Source organism: Rana temporaria, chromosome 2, assembly GCF_905171775.1.
Source record: "Rana temporaria chromosome 2, aRanTem1.1, whole genome shotgun sequence".
NCBI lineage: Eukaryota > Metazoa > Chordata > Amphibia > Anura > Ranidae > Rana > Rana temporaria.
Window position 1 is genome coordinate 274,156,632 of NC_053490.1, and position 17,440 is coordinate 274,174,071.

The window sequence follows — 17,440 nt, forward strand, 5'->3', positions numbered from 1 at the left end:
GGGGTGAGAGCACAAGTGAGGCAGAGAACACAGGGAGAAAGAGGAGAGCATGGGGGAGGTGAAGAGCACAGGGCGGTGGCTGAGAGCACGGGGGGGGGGGGGGGGGGTGGAGATCACAGGGGGTGGGGGAGAGCATGGGGGGGATGTGGAGAGCATAGGGGGAATGTGGAGAGCATAGGGGGAATGTGGAAAGCACGGGGGGAATGTGGAAAGCACGGGTGGGAATGTGGAAAGCACGGGGTGGTGAAGAGCACATGGGGGATGTGGAGTGTGGAGAGCACAGGGGGGGGGGGTGTGGAGAGCACAGGGGGATGTGGAGAGCACAGGGGGATGTGGAGTGTGGAGAGCACAGGGGGGGGGATGTGGGGAGCACAGGGGGGGATGTGGAGTTTGGAGAGCACAGGGGGGGATGTGGAGAGCACAGGGGGGGATGTGGAGTGTGGAGAGCACAGGGGGGGATGTGGAGAGCACAGGGGGGATTCGGAGAGCATGGGGGGGAATGTGGAAAGCACGGGGTGGCGGAGAGCACATGGGGGGATGTGGAGTGTGGAGAGCACAGGGGGGATGTGGAGTGTGGAGAGCACAGGGGGGGGGGATGTGGAGAGCACAGGGGGGGATGTGGAGTTTGGAGAGCACAGGGGGGGATGTGGAGAGCACAGGGGGGGATGTGGAGAGCACAGGGGGGGATGTGGAGTGTGGAGAGCACAGGGGGGGGATGTGGAGAGCACAGGGGGGATTCGGAGAGCATGGGGGGGAATGTGGAAAGCACGGGGTGGCGGAGAGCACATGGGGGGATGTGGAGTGTGGAGAGCACAGGGGGGATGTGGAGTGTGGAGAGCACAGGGGGGATGTGGAGTGTGGAGAGCACGGGGGGATGTGAAGAGCACACGGGGGGATGTGAAGAGCACACGGGGGGATGTGAAGAGCACAGGGGGGATGTGAAGAGCACAGGGGGGGATTTGGAGAGCACAGGGGAGGGGGGGGGGCTTGGGGGGATGTGGAACGCACACGGGGTGGTGGAGAGCACAGGGGGGAGGAGGAGGAGAGCACATGGGGGGATGTGGAGAGCATAGGGGGGGATGTGGAGAGCACAGAGGGGGGGATGTGGAGAGCACAGAGGGGGGGATGTGGAGTGTGGAGAGCACAGAGGGGGGGATGTGGAGAGCACAGGGGGGGATGGGGGGATGTGGAGAGCACAGGGGGGGATGTGGAGTGTGGAGAGCACAGGGGGGATGTGGAGTGTGGAGAGCACAGGGGGGATGTGGAGTGTGGAGAGCACAGGGGGGGATGTGGAGTGCACAGGGGGGGATGTGGAGTGTGGAGAGCACAGGGGGGGGATGTGGAGTGTGGAGAGCACAGGGGGGGATGTGGAGTGTGGAGAGCACAGGGGGGGGATGTGGAGAGCACGGGGGGGGATGTGGAGAGCACAGGGGGAGGGATGTGGAGAGCACAGGGGGGGATGTGGAGTGTGGCAAGCACAGGGGGGATGTGGAGTGTGGAGAGCACAGGGGGAATGTGGAAAGCACGGGGTGGCGGAGAGCACATGGGGGGATGTGGAGTGTGGAGAGCACAGGGGGGATGTGGAGTGTGGAGAGCACAGGGGGGATGTGGAGAGCAGGGGGAGATGTGGAGATCACAGGGGGATGTGGAGTGTGGCGAGCACGGGGGGGGATGTGAAGAGCACAGGGGGGATGTGGAGTGTGGAGAGCACAGGGGGGATGTGGAGAGCACAGGGGGGATGTGGAGTGTGGAGAGCACAATGGGGATGTGGAGAGCACAGGGGAGGGGGGGGGAGCTTGGGGGGATGTGGAACGCACACGGGGTGGTGGAGAGCACATGGGGGAGGAGGAGAGCACATGGGGGATGTGGAGTGTGGAGAGCATAGGGGGGGATGTGGAGAGCACAGAGGGGGGGACGTGGAGAGCACAGGGGGGGGACGTGGAGAGCACAGGGGGGGGACGTGGAGAGCACAGGGGGGGGATGTGGAGAGCACTGGGGAGGGGGGAAGCTTGGGGGGGGTGGAAAGAACAGGAGGTGGCGGAGAGCACATGGGGGGATGTGGAGAGCACAGGGGGAGGAGGAGAGCACGGAGGGATGTGGAGAGCACATGGGGGGGATGTGGAGTGCATAGAGGGGGGATGTGGAGAGCACAGGGGGAGGGATGTGGAGAGCACGGGGGGGGATGTGGAGAGCACAGGGGGGGGATGTGGAGAGCACAGGGGGGGATGTGGAGTGTGGAGAGCACTGGGGAGGGGGGAAGCTTGGGGGGGGGTGGAAAGAACAGGAGGTGGCGGAGAGCACATGGGGGGATGTGGAGAGCACGGAGGGATGTGGAGAGCACATGGAGGGGATGTGGAGTGCATAGAGGGGGGATGTGGAGAGCACAGGGGGAGGGATGTGGAGAGCACGGGGGGGGGGGATGTGGAGAGCACGGGGGGGGGGATGTGGAGAGCACAGGGGGGGATGTGGAGTGTGGAGAGCACAGGGGGGGATGTGGAGTGTGGAGAGCACAGGGGGAATGTGGAAAGCACGGGGTGGCGGAGAGCACATGGGGGGATGTGGAGTGTGGAGAGCACAGGGGGATGTGGAGTGTGGAGAGCACAGGGGGGATGTGGAGTATGGAGAGCACAGGGGGGATGTGGAGTGTGGAGAGCACAGGGGGGATGTGGAGTGTGGAGAGCACAGGGGGGGGGGATGTGGAGAGCACAGGGGGGGGATGTGGAGAGCAGGGGGGGATGTGGAGATCACAGAGGGATGTGGAGTGTGGCGAGCACGGGGGGGGGATGTGAAGAGCACAGGGGGGGATGTGAAGAGCACAGGGGGGGATGTGAAGAGCACAGGGGGGGATGTGAAGAGCACAGGGGGGATGTGGAGTGTGGAGAGCACAGGGGGGATGTGGAGAGCACAGGGGGGGATGTGGAGAGCACAGGGGAGGGGGGGAGCTTGGGGGGATGTGGAACGCACACGGGGTGGTGGAGAGCACAGGGGGGAGGAGGAGAGCACATGGGGGATGTGGAGTGTGGAGAGCACAGGGGGGATGTGGAGAGCACAGAGGGGGGGGATGTGGAGAGCACGGGGGGGGGATGTGGAGAGCACAGGGGGGGGATGTGGAGTGTGGAGAGCACAGGGGGGGATGTGGAGTGTGGAGAACACAGGGGGGATGTGGAGAGCACAGGGGAGGGGGGAAGCTTGGGGGGGGGTGGAAAGAACAGGAGGTGGCGGAGAGCACATGGGGGGATGTGGAGAGCACAGGAGGTGGCGGAGAGCACGGAGGGATGTGGAGAGCACATGGGGGGGATGTGGAGTGCATAGAGGGGGGATGTGGAGAGCACAGAGGGGGGGATGTGGAGTGTGGAGAGCACAGGGGGATGTGGAGAGCACAGAGCGGATGTAGAGAGCACAGGGGAGGGGGTGAGAGCTTGGGGGGATGTGGAAAGCACAGGGGGGGGGGTGGCGGAGAGCACAGGGGGGGAGGATGTGGAGAGCACATGGGGGATGTGGAGTGTGGAGAGCACAGGGGGGATGTGGAGAGCACAGGGGGGGTGTGTGGACAGCACGGGGGGGGGGGGGTGGACAGCACAGCCACATGGGGGAGGTGGAAAACACGGGGGGGGGGGCAGAAGGTAGGATAGGAGGAGCAGTGGGGGCGGCTGCATATGGAACAATCATTCCCTCCATCTTCCTCCTGCAGTCTCTGAATGCCTGCTTCTCCTCTTCCTCTCACAAGCATTCCGAGACCTGCAGGAGGAAGATGGAGAGAATGATTGTTCTATATGCAGCAGCCCTCACTTCTCCTTTTATCCAGGTTACAGGAGGGGGGCTGAACTCACGTTTTTTGGCATCCTGTGTGTGTGCAGTACAAGGCAGGCATCACCGCCGGGCACCGTGGGACCTTTCTCGGCAGGACACAGCAGCTCTAGCTCCCCACCATTCTTAGTCACGCCCCCGGCACCGACGGCTAACCAATACGGGCAGCCGTATCGTAGGTGTGTCATCTAGCTCCACCCTCTTTGGTTCCGTCCCCCCGGTGCCGATGGCTGAGTTTAGCTGACAGCCGGGCGGCCGCGGAGAGGCTAGCTGAGTGGTGCGGGCTTAAAGAGCAGCCCAGCTCTCTTGGGCCCTGCGAGGACTTGCCGCCTGGTGGCCCTAGCGGCCGCGGCCCACTGGGCGTTTGCCCGGTTTGCCCTATGGTCAATCCGGGCCTGCCCCGGTCCCCAAACCTGTTTTCCAACAATAACTTGCATATTGGGCTTTAAAATTAGCACTTTTGAATTCGAACGTTCGAGTCCCATTGACGTCAACGGGGTTCTAAATGTTTGCGCGAACGTTAGGTCCGTTCGAAGGTTCTGGTGCGAACCGAACGGGGGGTGTTCGACTCATCCCTACTGTACAGTAATAATGAAGAAAGGTCATTTAGCAGGATGGGAACTAGCTCCCTCATAGTGAACTGTCTAGTTACCATCCTTATATATGACCACTAGGGGGCAAAACGGTTATTCTGTGGGATGGGAACTAGCCTGTTCACATTGAGAAAGCTACTTCCCATCCTCAGAATTGACTAGCTGAATCTGCAGGATGGGAACTAGTCGCAACCGTCAGACTTCAGCTCTCCCAAACTCCCCGTACTTTACAACGTGCTACGCACAAGTTCTGCGACCAGCGGCGCGCAAGGCATGCCGGACATTGTAGTCTCCGCGGTGGCGCCGAGAATCCCGCCCTGCCTCTCTGTGGCTAACGTTGCGGCCTGGACTGGGGAACGCAACACGGACAAATCGGGCGTGCTCTTCCGTTAGTTCCACCTCCTGCCAGTGATTGGCTGGGTAAGTGTTAAGGCGCTATGTGATTGGACAAGGGGTGTCCGGCTCGCGGCCTGGGATTTTTGCTGCTGGCTTCCGGAACTGAGTTAACCCCAACGGGCGGCGGAATAAGGTGAGGTTGGGGGTGGGCTGTGATGGCGTACAACTTACCTATAGATGGGCAAACACACACAGGTTAGGGGTTCAGCTGTGTGCACATAATAGTCACTATACTGTACATCCACTGACACATGTCACAAGTGACTGCTGGGGACACCTCAGGCTCAGTCACAAAGCTCACACTCCAGGGCCAGTGTCCAGGACTGTAAATGAAGATGTCTGTCCTTGTGTAGAGATGTGTGAATGGAACCTATTCTTGCATTTTGTGTAACTCCTCTATCTTATTACTTCTAGTGTTCTAAGAGAATAAAATGAAGGACCAGGAAGTACAGAAGAGCACAAACCCTGAGCTGCCACAGAGCTCCTCCACTCCATCACTCACCGCTGCCTCCATACCGAGCCAGCCACAAAACGCATCCGGTCCATGCGATTCCACTACCCCTGTCACCGAAGGTAAGGACTTCTGCAACATTGTCTTGGGTATTGTCTGTGGAGAGCGGTGGTGGCCCATCCATACGAGGCACAGGGGCACTGCCCCCTTCATCCATGCACCCGACCCCTAATCTACATTCAGGGTGCCGGACTCATAGATTTCATCTGTTTTTTTTTTTTTTTGGAGCACGTGATTAGATCTCTTAATTGGCTTCAAAAAAGGGTGGGCTTGGGGCGCAGAGCCCACCCTCTTGTGCGACGATAGCGAATTAATATTTGCTATTGTCATCCTGCCATTCCACCCAGCCATTTAGGAAGCTGGTCCTGAGAGCCGATTGGCCAGGGAGTCTCAGGACCCACTTCCTGTTCGGCCGGGAGGAGAAGCAATGGCCCCTGAGAGAGGAGTATGATCCCTGTGATCTGCCTCCTAAGTAGGGATGAGCTTCGGCGTGTTTGTACACTCCGTGTGCAGAGCTCGCCAGGAAGTCTGCGTTGTGTTAACCACAGGCAGGGAGACATTTCCCGATCTCTGCAGCCGAGCATCGGGACAAAGTCTCCCTGCCTGTGATTAGCGCAGCGCCGTGCAGACTCCCTGGCGGGCTCTGCACGTGGAGTGTGCGAACACGCCGGAGCTCATCCCTACTCCTAAGGTAAGGAGGCCTCTGTTCGTCAGTCTCCCGTGTGTGGGTTCGCAGTCTTCCCATCCGTCTCCCACTTGGGGCGGGGGGGGGGGGGGGTTAGGGTGGCGTTCATTTGACGCTGCCCCCCATATATTGAACACCACACGCCACTAACGGAGAGAGGCTGCATACATGCTGACAGCATTGGCCTCATATTGTGTTGCTTGTCCAGTATTTTTAAATGCATGTAAATTGGAATTCACTTTTCAAGTCAGCACAGTGTGGGGAATTTACTAAAATTGCAGCAGACAGAATCTGGAGCAGCTGTGCATGGCAACCAAATCGGCTTCTAACTATGACTTTTTCAATGATGCTCCGTTCACTCCGATGTTTTGCCACGGCACATCTAGCGGCCATCACCGCAGGTAATCCATGGCTCTACAAACGGCTACAGCTGCCGACGACCTGTCTTTGAAGTGTATAGGTTCGGCGGCTGCAGCTAACCGCTCACACCTGTCAGATACAGCAACAGGAATAGGTAGATTCCTGCCACTGCTATTCTCATGGGGGCAAAATGCCTGTGCAAATGTAACCTTAAAGTAGAAGTGGGGTCCCCCAAGGATCTGTCTTGGGACCAATTCTGCTTATTTATAAACGATATGGAGAATGGTATAAATGGCTCAATCTTAGCATTTGGTGACGATACAAAGCTAAGCAGGGTGAGAACTTCACAACAGAATGTGGAAACCATACAGGAGGACCTCAATAAAATGAGTCTGGGAACTATATGGCAAATGAGGTTTAATGTTGAAAAATGTATTGTATTGAATTTTGGTGCTAAAAATACTAATGCAAGTTACTCGCTAGGGGGGGGAATCCAGGATGGAAAAAGATCTGGAGGTCCTAGTAGATGACAGGCAATGGCAAGCTGCTGCTAGCAGAACATAAGCAAGCATTAAAAAGGAGATCTACTCCGGAGATAAAACAATGCCGCATCTTGAGTATTCTGTTCAGTTCTGGTCACCAGTACTCAGGAGGGATGTGCTGGAACTGGAGAGTGCAGAGGAGAACAAAGCTAATGGACTGGAGGACCTTTAGTTATGGGGAAAGACTACACACACTTAATGTATTCTCTCTGGAGAAGAGACGCTTGAGAGGGGATATGATGGTGATCTACAAATACCTTACTGGTGATCATAGCATAGGGAAGAAACTTTTCAGTGGGAGGGCGTTTGAAAATGACGTGCGGCCATTCAATGAAACTGGAGGAGAAGTGGTTTAACCTTTTACTGCGTAGAGGGTTCTTTACTGTCAGTGGTGAGCATTTTGAACTCCCTTCCACAAGTAGTAGTATCGGCAGGGAGTTTCGCTAGTTTAAAAAAAAACTTTTAGATTGGCATCTAAACAATAGCAACATACAGGGATATGGGATTTAATATTAACATAAACTCACACACCACAGGTTCAACTGGATGGACTGGTGTGTTTTTTTTTATTTTTTTTCAATCTTAAAGTGGAGGTTCACCCAAAAGTGAACCTCCGCTTTTTGGAACCCTCCCCCCTCCGGTGTCACATTTGACACCTTTCAAGGGGGGGCGGGTGCAGATACCTGTATAAAACAGGTATTTGCACCACTTCCAGGTATAGACTCCCGCGGGAGTCCAGCCCCTCCGCGTCATCCCCGAAGAGCTTCACTTCCTGATTCCCTTACCGAGGATGGCGGCGGGCGGGGAGAGCTAAGTGTTAATTTTTTTAAAAGGCAGCAGCTGCTGTATTTGTAGCTGCTGGCTTTTAAATATATATATATATATATATATATATATATATATATATATATATATATATATATATATATATATATATATATATATTTTATGTACAGCTGCACCAGATTCTGTCTAATTTGGTCAGGACTGGAGAAAGTAGTATTACTGACCTGATCCGCCACTCCCAAATGGTGTCTCCACACTGTTAGACCGGTCCCCACAGCTTCTTCCCTATGTTCTGGTGGTCACAGATCCTCTGATGTCGAGTACAGTGCAGAGCTTGTAGCCCTGCATTGGCTGGTAAAACGCCAAGGAGATATAAAGCACAGGAGTGTAGGGGAGTAGAGGAAAATGTAGGCAAAACTGCTGTTCCCAGTGCATTGCTTAGACCATGGGTCTCCAAATTTTCTAAACAAAGGGCTGTGTACTGTCCTTTGAATTTTAGGGGAGGCCGGAGTGGCCAGCGGAGGTAAAACTTTACTCCAGCGTCAGTGGGAGTAAAAAAGTTATAGTGTCTGTAGAAGGAGGAATAGTGCCCCATCATTAGTATTAGAGGGAGGAATAGTGCCCTAATTGTTGGTGTCAGTGGGAGGAATAGTTTTTTGAGGGCCTGATAAAGGCAGGCATTTTTACAATCCTCAGAGATAGACTTTAAAGTGTGTATTTAACCACTTGGTTACTGGCCCATAGTCAAAAGACGTCCTGTTTTTAAAGATGGATATCTCAGTAACGGCAGCAGCTGCTGCCACAAACGAGGTATCCATCTTTAGTGCCAACGGTCCTGTAAACGATAACGGCGGTCTCCGCGGCGGATTCGCTGCGAAATCGCCGTTATCGGTGATCTCGCCGCTCTCCCGTGCTCTCCGCCGCTTACCGGAGCAGTCGGTAGCGGCAGAGGCGATCGGGTCCATTCGGCAGCTGACTGGGGTTGCGAGTGAGGGAAAAATGTCCTTCACCAGTCCCCATAGCTCTGCTGGGCGGAAGTGACGTCAAAACGTCAGTCCCGCCCAGCGTCTTAAAGAAACTTTTTTTTTTTTTTTTTGACATTTGAAAAAATGACAGTTTCAATTTTTTTTTTTTTTTTTTTTGCATTTAAGTCTAAATTTAAGATCTGAGGTCTTTTTGACCCCAGATCTCATATTTAAGAGGACCTGTCATGCTTTTTTCTATTACAAGGGATGTTTACATTCCTTGTAATAGGAATAAAAGTGATAATTTTTTTTATTTCAGTGTAAAAAATGATAAACTAAATAAAAATAAATAAAAAAAATTTTTAAAATGCCCCGTCCCGACGAGCTCGCGCACAGAAGCGAACGTATGCGCGAGTAGTGCCCGCATATGAAAACTGTGTTCAAACCACACAAGTGAGATATCGCTGCAATCGTTATAGCGAGAGCAATAATTCTAGCCCTAGACCTACTCTGTCACTCAAAAAATGCAACCTGTAGAAATTTTTAAACGTCGCCTATCGAGATTTTTAAGGGTAAAAGTTTGACGCCATGCCACGAGCGGGCGCAATTTTTAAGCGTGACATGTTGGGTATCATTTTACTCGGCGTAACATTATCTTTCACAATATATAAAAAAATTGGGCAAAATTTATTGTTGTCTTATTTTTTTATTCAAAAAAGTGTTTTTTTTCCAAAAAAAGTGCGCTTGTAAGACCGCTGCGCAAATACGGTGTGACAAAAAGTATTGCATTGACTGCCATTTTATTCTCTAGGGTGTTAGAAAAAAATATATATATAATGTTTGGGGGTTTTAAGTAATTTTCTAGCAAAAAAAACTGTTTTAGTCTCGTAAACACCGAATCTGAAAAACAGGCTCGGTAATCAAGTGGTTAAAGCTGAGAATTTAAAACCTCTTTCAGGTTTCTATTGCTTTATATGTTCCCAGTGGCAAGATTCACACCCCTCTATTATTGTCACTTGGAAAGAAAGTGATGGCAAATCCCAAATTTTGAGTTGTCCCTGGAATAGTGGAGACATTGTGATGACGGCTGTCTGAGAGGACTTCCCTTACTGTGGAGAGATTTTATCTGTTCCCAAGACGAGAAGCAAAGGGAAATCTCCCGCAGTAGGTTGCAGATACCTGACAGTAAATGCACAATAGGGCAACACTTTTTTTTGAAAAGATTGTGTTTTCTGCTCTCATCAGTGGGTATAGATAAAGATGCCAATCTTAAAAACTACTATAATCTGCACTCGCCTTCTCTCTCGTACGTTACCACCCATTAGTAGTCTGAGTTTGTTTAAAATAACCCAGTTTCTTTCCATATGATTACTAATCGGTTGTATGTTCAATGTTCTGCACAGCGTTTCATATGAATAAACAGTATGCTCAATATACCAAGTAATATGCAATTAAGTCACTTTTCTTGTGTCTCCCTTTCTCTTTGTAACAATGCCACCATATTGCAGAATCTCCACCACAGACAAATCTCCTTTTGCTTATCTTTCATGTTGGCTTTTGGGTTCTTCATTCAATTCTCACCGAACTCTAGCCTTTTATCGTTCCTTTGGCTCTCCTTCATTACTCCATGTACTGCAGTAGTATGCTTGGAGTCATGCCCTTTGAACTTCCACCTGTGCCCTTGTCCAGAAGTTGGCAAAGAACTGAAGTGCTTCCTTTCTCTGTTGCTTAGCGGTTGTCAGGAAAATCTGCAGAGACCTCTAGAGCGGGGATATGCAATTAGCGGACCTCCAGATGTTGCAGAACTACAAATCCCATGAGGCATAGCAAGACTGACAGCCACAAGCATAACACTCAGAGGCAGAAGCATGATGGGACTTGTAGTTTTGCAACAGCTGGAGGTCCGCTAATTGCATATCCCTGCTCTAGAGCATTAATTCAGACTGTTCATTTTGACATCTTACAGCAGTTTGAAAATACATAGCAGTTAAGAGCATTTTTCTGTCCTGCTAGTTACTCGGACACTCGAAATCCACTTTGCACTACAAGTGCACTTGGGAGTGCAGCCGCTGTAGATCCGAGAGGGACATACAAGGAAAAAAAAACCTGCATTTTAGCTTGCACATGATTGGATGAAAAAATCAGCAGAGCTTCCCCTCGTTTCAGATCTACCCCTCAGATTTGGAGCGACTGCACTTTCAAGTGCACTTGTAGTGCAAAGTGGATTTGCCTTTTTGTAAATAACCCTCCAGTCTGTTACTCACCTGATGTAAGAGTGAGAGTGGGACTTTGGCAATACAAGTTGTTATATAAGATTGGTATCAAAACTATTCAGTAGTGTAACGCTTCCCTACTCAAAAAAATTGAATGTAGATATGCGTTAAAAGGCATATTGCAGTAACAAAAAGCAGGATGGATGTTCTGACTTTCTAATCTGTATGCTTGCTTTGCATTGGTGAGTTAAAGTCAAGGCCAACCAGCATTTTTCAGAACAAGGCATCAATGGCAGAATTTTTATTTTTCTCATTAAAGCTGTCCTTTAAACATTCAACTTTTTTTTTTCTTTTATACAGTTGTGTTCAAAATTATTCAACCCCCCAATGCTGTAAAGGGTTTTAGGGAATTTAGTGTACATTTGTAATTGTATTCAGAATTAAATCCTACAAGGTCTTCTTAAAGAACCATATGCAACTAAAATGACATCAATTGGTTTTGTAATACAGTAGTAAATGTTTATTTTGTGAATTCTTCATTTACACAATTATTCAACCCCTTAAAGACTACCACTCTGAAGAACAGAGGTTCATTGAAGTGTTTTCAATCAGGTATTGAAAACACCTGTGGATGTCAGGGAGCAACAATAAAGCCTAATAAGCACCAATTAGGCAGCTTTAAAAAGACTGTGATACTCAGCTCCTTCTAGACATTTACTGGTATGGTTACAAACATGTCGAAGTCAAGAGAATGGTCCAGGAAGACAAGAGAAGAGGTGATTACTCTTCACAGGAAGGGCAATGGCTATAAGAAGATTGCAAAGATGTTAAACATACCAAGAGACACCATAGGAAGCATCATTCGCAAATTCCATGCAAAGAGCACTGTTGAAACGCTACCTGGTCGTGACGGAAAGAAGATGCTGACTTCGACTGTTGTGCGCTACCTGAAGCGTAGAGTGAAGAAAAGTCCCTGTGTGACTGCTGAGGAACTGAGAAAAGATTTGTCAGATGTGGGTACTGAAGTTTCTGCTCAGACAATACGGCGCACACTGCGTAATGAAGGCCTCCATGCCAGAACTCCCAGGCGCACCCCCTTGCTGTCTCCAAAGAATAAGAAGAGTCGACTGCAGTATGCCAAAAGTCATGTGGACAAACCACAGAAGTTTTGGGATTGTGTTCTGTGGACTGATGAAAAAAAATTAGAAGTGTTTGGGCCCATGGATCAACGCTATGTTTGGAGGAGGAAGAACAAAGCCTATGATGAAAAGAACACCTTGCCTACTGTGAAGCATGGCGGGGGGTCAATCATGCTTTGGGGCTGTTTTGCTTCTGCAGGTACAGGGAAGCTTCAGCGTGTGCAAGGTACCATGAATTCTCTTCAGTACCAGGAGATAGTGGATAACAATGTGATGCAGTCCGTCACAAACCTGAGGCTTGGGAGACGTTGGATCTTTCAACAGGACAATGATCCCAAGCATACCTCCAAGTCCACTAGAGCATGGTTGCAGATTAAAGGCTGGAATATTTTGGAGTGGCCATCGCAGTCACCAGACTTAAATCCGATTGAGAACCTCTGGTGGGACTTAAAGAAAGCAGTTGCAGTGCGCAAGCCTAAGAATGTGACTGAACTGGAGGCTTTTGCCCATGACGAATGGGCGAAGATACCCGTAGATCGCTGCAAGACACTTGTGTCAAGCTATGCTTTATGTTTAAAAGCTGTTATAACTGTAAAAGGATGTTGTACTAAGTACTAAGATTGAATGTCAACTGGGGGTTGAATAAAACTGATAATGATGTGCGCACAGAAAAGACATTTGTGGTTATTTCATTATAAATGTTATGTTATATTTGTCTGACCTACACGTGCCTCTTTGATTTAATTGTAAGCAGGATGACAGGATGATCAAAATCAATGTCAAACTGGGCAAAACAATCAATTTCAGTGGGGGTTGAATAATTTTGAATACAACTGTGTATATACGTGTTTCCTATGAGGCTTCATGAAAGTCTTTCTGAGAGTGCTTAATTTTCTGCACTAGCAGTACTTTGGGAATATCTAGGTCTAATCCATGATTTTATAATGCTTAATTGTGAACGGAACTATTTAAGGGTAGCTCTGCTTTTGTGGGAAGTATATAAGTAAAAAAAAAAAAAGTGTTAAAAATGATTTTTCCTTTTCAGTCTGCAGCATTTCTTTCCACAGTCAGTGTTGATGGGGGAATCCCTCTCATTGCAGTATTGTTTTCTGACAGCGGGAGGTTTCCCTGCCACCAGAATGCAATTATCACTGCTGCCAGCTGTAGCTGATGGTAGTAATCGTACATTTAAAAAAAAGAAAAAAAAAAAAAAGATGGCAGGCTGGTTGTATTGAAGTCAATCGATAGATCAACTTAAGTACAATCAGCCTGCCTATAGACTAATCAGAATTCGACCGGTTTCTGCTCAACTGGCCAAATATCAATCCACCTATGTCTAGCTTTCCTCATCCGAGTGCTCCAAATGCATCGGCTGAATAAAATGAAAGCATTTTGTAAAGTCTTTTTTTTTTTTTTTTTTCCTATTGAAATAACAAACATGTTATACTTACCTGCTCTGTGCAATTGTATTGCACAGAACAGCCCGAACCTCCTCTCCTTGGGTCCCCCACTGGCACTCCTGGCTCCTCCTCTACTCGATGTGACGCACCTGTGGGCTCTTACAGAGTTGCACTGACTGCATCTATAGACAGACAACGAGGCTCAGCCCCACTGCCCGCTTCCTGTTTACAGGATTTGACTAACAGCAGTAGGAGCCAACATCTCTCGCTGCTGTCAGCAAAGCCTGAGAGAGCCACTACAGACAGGCACAGTGCTGGATCGAGATCGGGCTTTGGTAAGTAGGAGGGGGTGATTGAAACATTTTTTTACCTTGATTCAAGGAATGCATTAGGGTAAAAAATGTTTAGGCTTTACAACAATTTTAATTAGCCATTCAGAACCGGTATCCAAAGAATAAGCCGCTTTTCCTTCAGAGCAACTAAAAGTAAAAATCTAACAAAGCTTGTTAAAATCCCTGCAATGCACATTGATCTCCCAGAAGGGTCCAACAATGGAGTATCTCTTTAAGACACTCATACGTCTGCCAATTATTTCAGAGTGAAGGTTTTACAACAACATTTGACCCATGTAAAGAGTACAAACTATTCCTCTGGATTGAGGTTTCACAAAATTGTATTGAACCATTGGGGTGGGGAATCTGTTCGTATAAAGATTTCTGCTGCCTGTAAATGCAGTCTTCATACAACTTTCTTTAGTATTAAATGTGATCTTGATATTTTATTTGGGCACCAAACAGCCGAATATTACAGATTTAGCCTTATGTTGCTCAACCAATGAAAAGTAATTAAGAAGTTTAATTATTTTGTGACAGAAATTTTTGTCATGTTTGTAGCCCTCAAGGAAAGAATCTCCTGTATTTTGTTTTGTTCTTGTGCAGGAGAGGGAGCCATCAGTCATCCTCCAGGTGTGTGTGATGTGTCGGAGGAACTAAGTCGGCAGCTTGAAGACATTTTAAATACATATTGTGTGGATGATGGTCAAGAAGGGGTTGCAGATCCTGAAGAGACTGACAAAGGTCCTCCAGAGTCTAGGAATGGAGAAACTGAAACAGTGGTGCCAGAAGTCAATGGAGTGAAGGAGGCAATGCGAGTTGTAGAAGACCGTAAAACTATTAATGAACCAGAGAAAGATCAAAAGCGTGTACAAGACAAGAAGAAGTCAAAGGGACTTGGTGAGTAATACATTTATTGTGGCATCTTTTTGGTGGTGCAACATAATTGGAACATGTTTAATTGTTCACTCCAGTCAAATTTAAAAACAAAACCTAAAGGTTCCTACAAAGAGCACAGCCTACCAACTCAGTATTTCAGGTTTTCATCCATGCTTTGCTCAGTCACCTTGTGGCTAACAACTGATCTAGGGGGCACGGGAAAATTCTTTGTTTGGACAGATCTGTGACTCCGATCAATTTTAGGATCAAAGCACTTCTCCACTTATTGGCACATGTAGAGCTACGAGCCATGCTCCCTGACCCAGCTCCCAAAAAAACAGATCAGGAACTTGCTGGTTCTGGATCTGTGATTGATAAAGACATCCTGGCAATTACCATTTTTAGAAAGGCGTCACCAGTGACAGCCTCCTTCTTTCTTTCAGCACAGGTTTCTTTTATATGAAATAATATAGAGTAATAGCAACAAAAAATCTAGTAGAAATGAAAAATGAAACGGGTAGCTTTGGGCATCTTAGACATTTCTTGTTTGATATTATGTAAACAAACCCAAATGCATTAAAAAAAATGCACATTGGTGGGGTATACTGTATTTTGGATACTCCAGATCTTTTCTGCTTTTTTCCTAATGCGTAGTCTAATGTAAGCCATGTCTTTGTGCCCAGGTAAGGAGATCACACTACTTATGCAGACTTTGAACACATTGAGTACCCCAGAAGAAAAACTGACTGCTTTGTGCAAGAAATATGCAGAATTGGTAAGACATTTAATCAAGACTGTATGGGGTTAACACTGTATCAAAATTGGGCATCGCCATCTGATTGTATTCTCACTTATTACATTTTGTGTTTTCTTGAAAGTTGGAGGAGCACAGGACTTCCCAGAAGCAAATGAGGATTCTTCAGAAAAAACAGAGTCAGCTTATTCAAGAGAAGGACCAGCTACGCAATGAACATAGCAAGGCCATCTTAGCTCGTAGTAAATTGGAGAGTTTGTGCAGAGAACTGCAAAGACACAACCGCACACTGAAGGCAAGTGTATTATGGACCATTCGTTCTAGATGCAGATTATAATTATTATTTTTTTATTTATTTTTTTATTAGCATGGATTACACAAGCCAAGGTTTCCTCAATATATTGGTGGTATTTATAGGCATTATAGTAATTTTTTTTTTTTTTTTTTTTTTATGTGATAGGGAGTATATAAGGTAACCTTTTGGGATTTAAGGTCTAGGAGTTTTTATCCACTTGACGACCAGTGACTAGGGAACAACCAATATTGTTTTTTGGTGCCGATATGATGCCAATATTTTGGCCGCCAATATTTTTTGCAGGTATTCTGTACATTTTAAAAAAATATATTTTTCACACTGTCATTTTACATGTGTTTTTTTTTATTTTATTTTTTTATCACTGTTATTTCTGTCACAAGGAATCCCTTGTGACAGTAATAGGCATATGATAGGTACTCTTTATGGAGAGATCAGGGGTCTATAAGACCCCAAACCCCTCCTCTTCACTTCGAAGTATTCCAAACGTTAAGATCTGAATTTTTGAATACTTTATTTTTTTAAATCTGGCGCCTTTAAGATGCCAGTAATCTGGAAAGTGATGTCATGACATTGCTTCCAGATTACTAGATCTGAGTCCCGAACAAAGCATCAGCTTGTTCGGGTCTTTGGCCAGCCGGCAAATGTTCCGGCTGGTTGCTCGGGCTTCCCGGTGGGACGGGAGAGCCTGGGTGAGCAAGGCGGTGGAGGGGGGGAAATCCCCCTCCCTGTGCTTGTAATGACATCTAAGCGGCTGCTGAGCCACATCCGTTATTACAAAAAAGCCGACCATCCGCTCTAAAGAACGATACCGGGGTGATGCATGCAGCCTCCAGCTGCCTTTCGTGGCTTTTTCAGGCTCTTCTGTTCAACCGGAAGACCAGAGTGACCACTTCTGCTGGTTGACATAGAAACCATCCAAAATCGGAATGGCTCTGATCTCCTCTATGGTATAGGAAACTTGAAGCGATGAACATTCATCACGTCCAGATGTAAACAACACCATTTTTAAATAAAGTATCTGATCACAACAAAGGGCAAGTGAGAGATCTGTGGTTCAATTTTAAAGCGTGACATGTTTGATATCTAAATAGTTGGTGTAACATCTTTTACATTTTACCAAACAATTTGGTATAATATTGTGTTTTTGTGTATTGAAACTCCAAAAAAGTGTTTTTTTTCCCAAAAACAATCGTGTTTGCGCCAATACTGCGTGACATAAAAAATTGCAACACACACCAATTTATTGTCTAGGGCCTCCGCATTAAAATAAATGTGTGTGTTTTTTTTTTTTTCCAAGAAATGAATACAGATTGTTTACATGTAAAAAAAAAAAGTGTCAGAAAAGGCTTGGTCTGCAAGTGGATAATTGTATTAATATTTCAGGTTAGGAGCCAATATTACTTTTAGCTTTAGTTTTGCAGTGCCCATAGCCATGAGCTGTCTATGTTTAATCTGCTCAGGAGGAAGGGGTACAAAGAGCCCGGGAGGAGGAAGAAAAACGGAAGGAGGTAACCTCTCACTTTCAGGTGACCCTCAATGACATCCAATCGCAGATGGAGCAACATAATGAGCGCAACACTAAGTTACGTCAAGAAAACGTGGAGCTGGCTGACAGGCTTAAGAAACTGATTGAACAATATGAGCTTAGGGAGGAGGTAAGTGGAAAAAGAAAATGCTGCATAAGGGCTCAAGTCAATGAGCATTTTTTACAAGCAACGTACGCAAATGCAGGTTTATATATATATATATATATATATATATA

General features: G+C 47.8%; 1 protein-coding gene across 3 annotated transcripts in view; it reads left to right on the plus strand.

The window, feature by feature from the left end:
* The first annotated feature begins 4,714 nt into the window (after nt 1-4,714).
* TXLNA (taxilin alpha) overlaps nt 4,715-17,440 on the plus strand; it is a 28,657-nt gene continuing 15,931 nt past the window's right edge. The window contains exons 1-6 of one of the 3 annotated variants that reach the window (XM_040337060.1): nt 4,715-4,820; nt 5,211-5,369; nt 14,336-14,629; nt 15,292-15,383; nt 15,487-15,657; nt 17,139-17,333. In XM_040337060.1, coding sequence (XP_040192994.1) covers nt 5,228-5,369; nt 14,336-14,629; nt 15,292-15,383; nt 15,487-15,657; nt 17,139-17,333 — 894 coding nt within the window. In that variant the 5' untranslated portion in view covers nt 4,715-4,820; nt 5,211-5,227. The other 2 variants (XM_040337059.1, XM_040337061.1) reach the window with 2 other exon arrangements.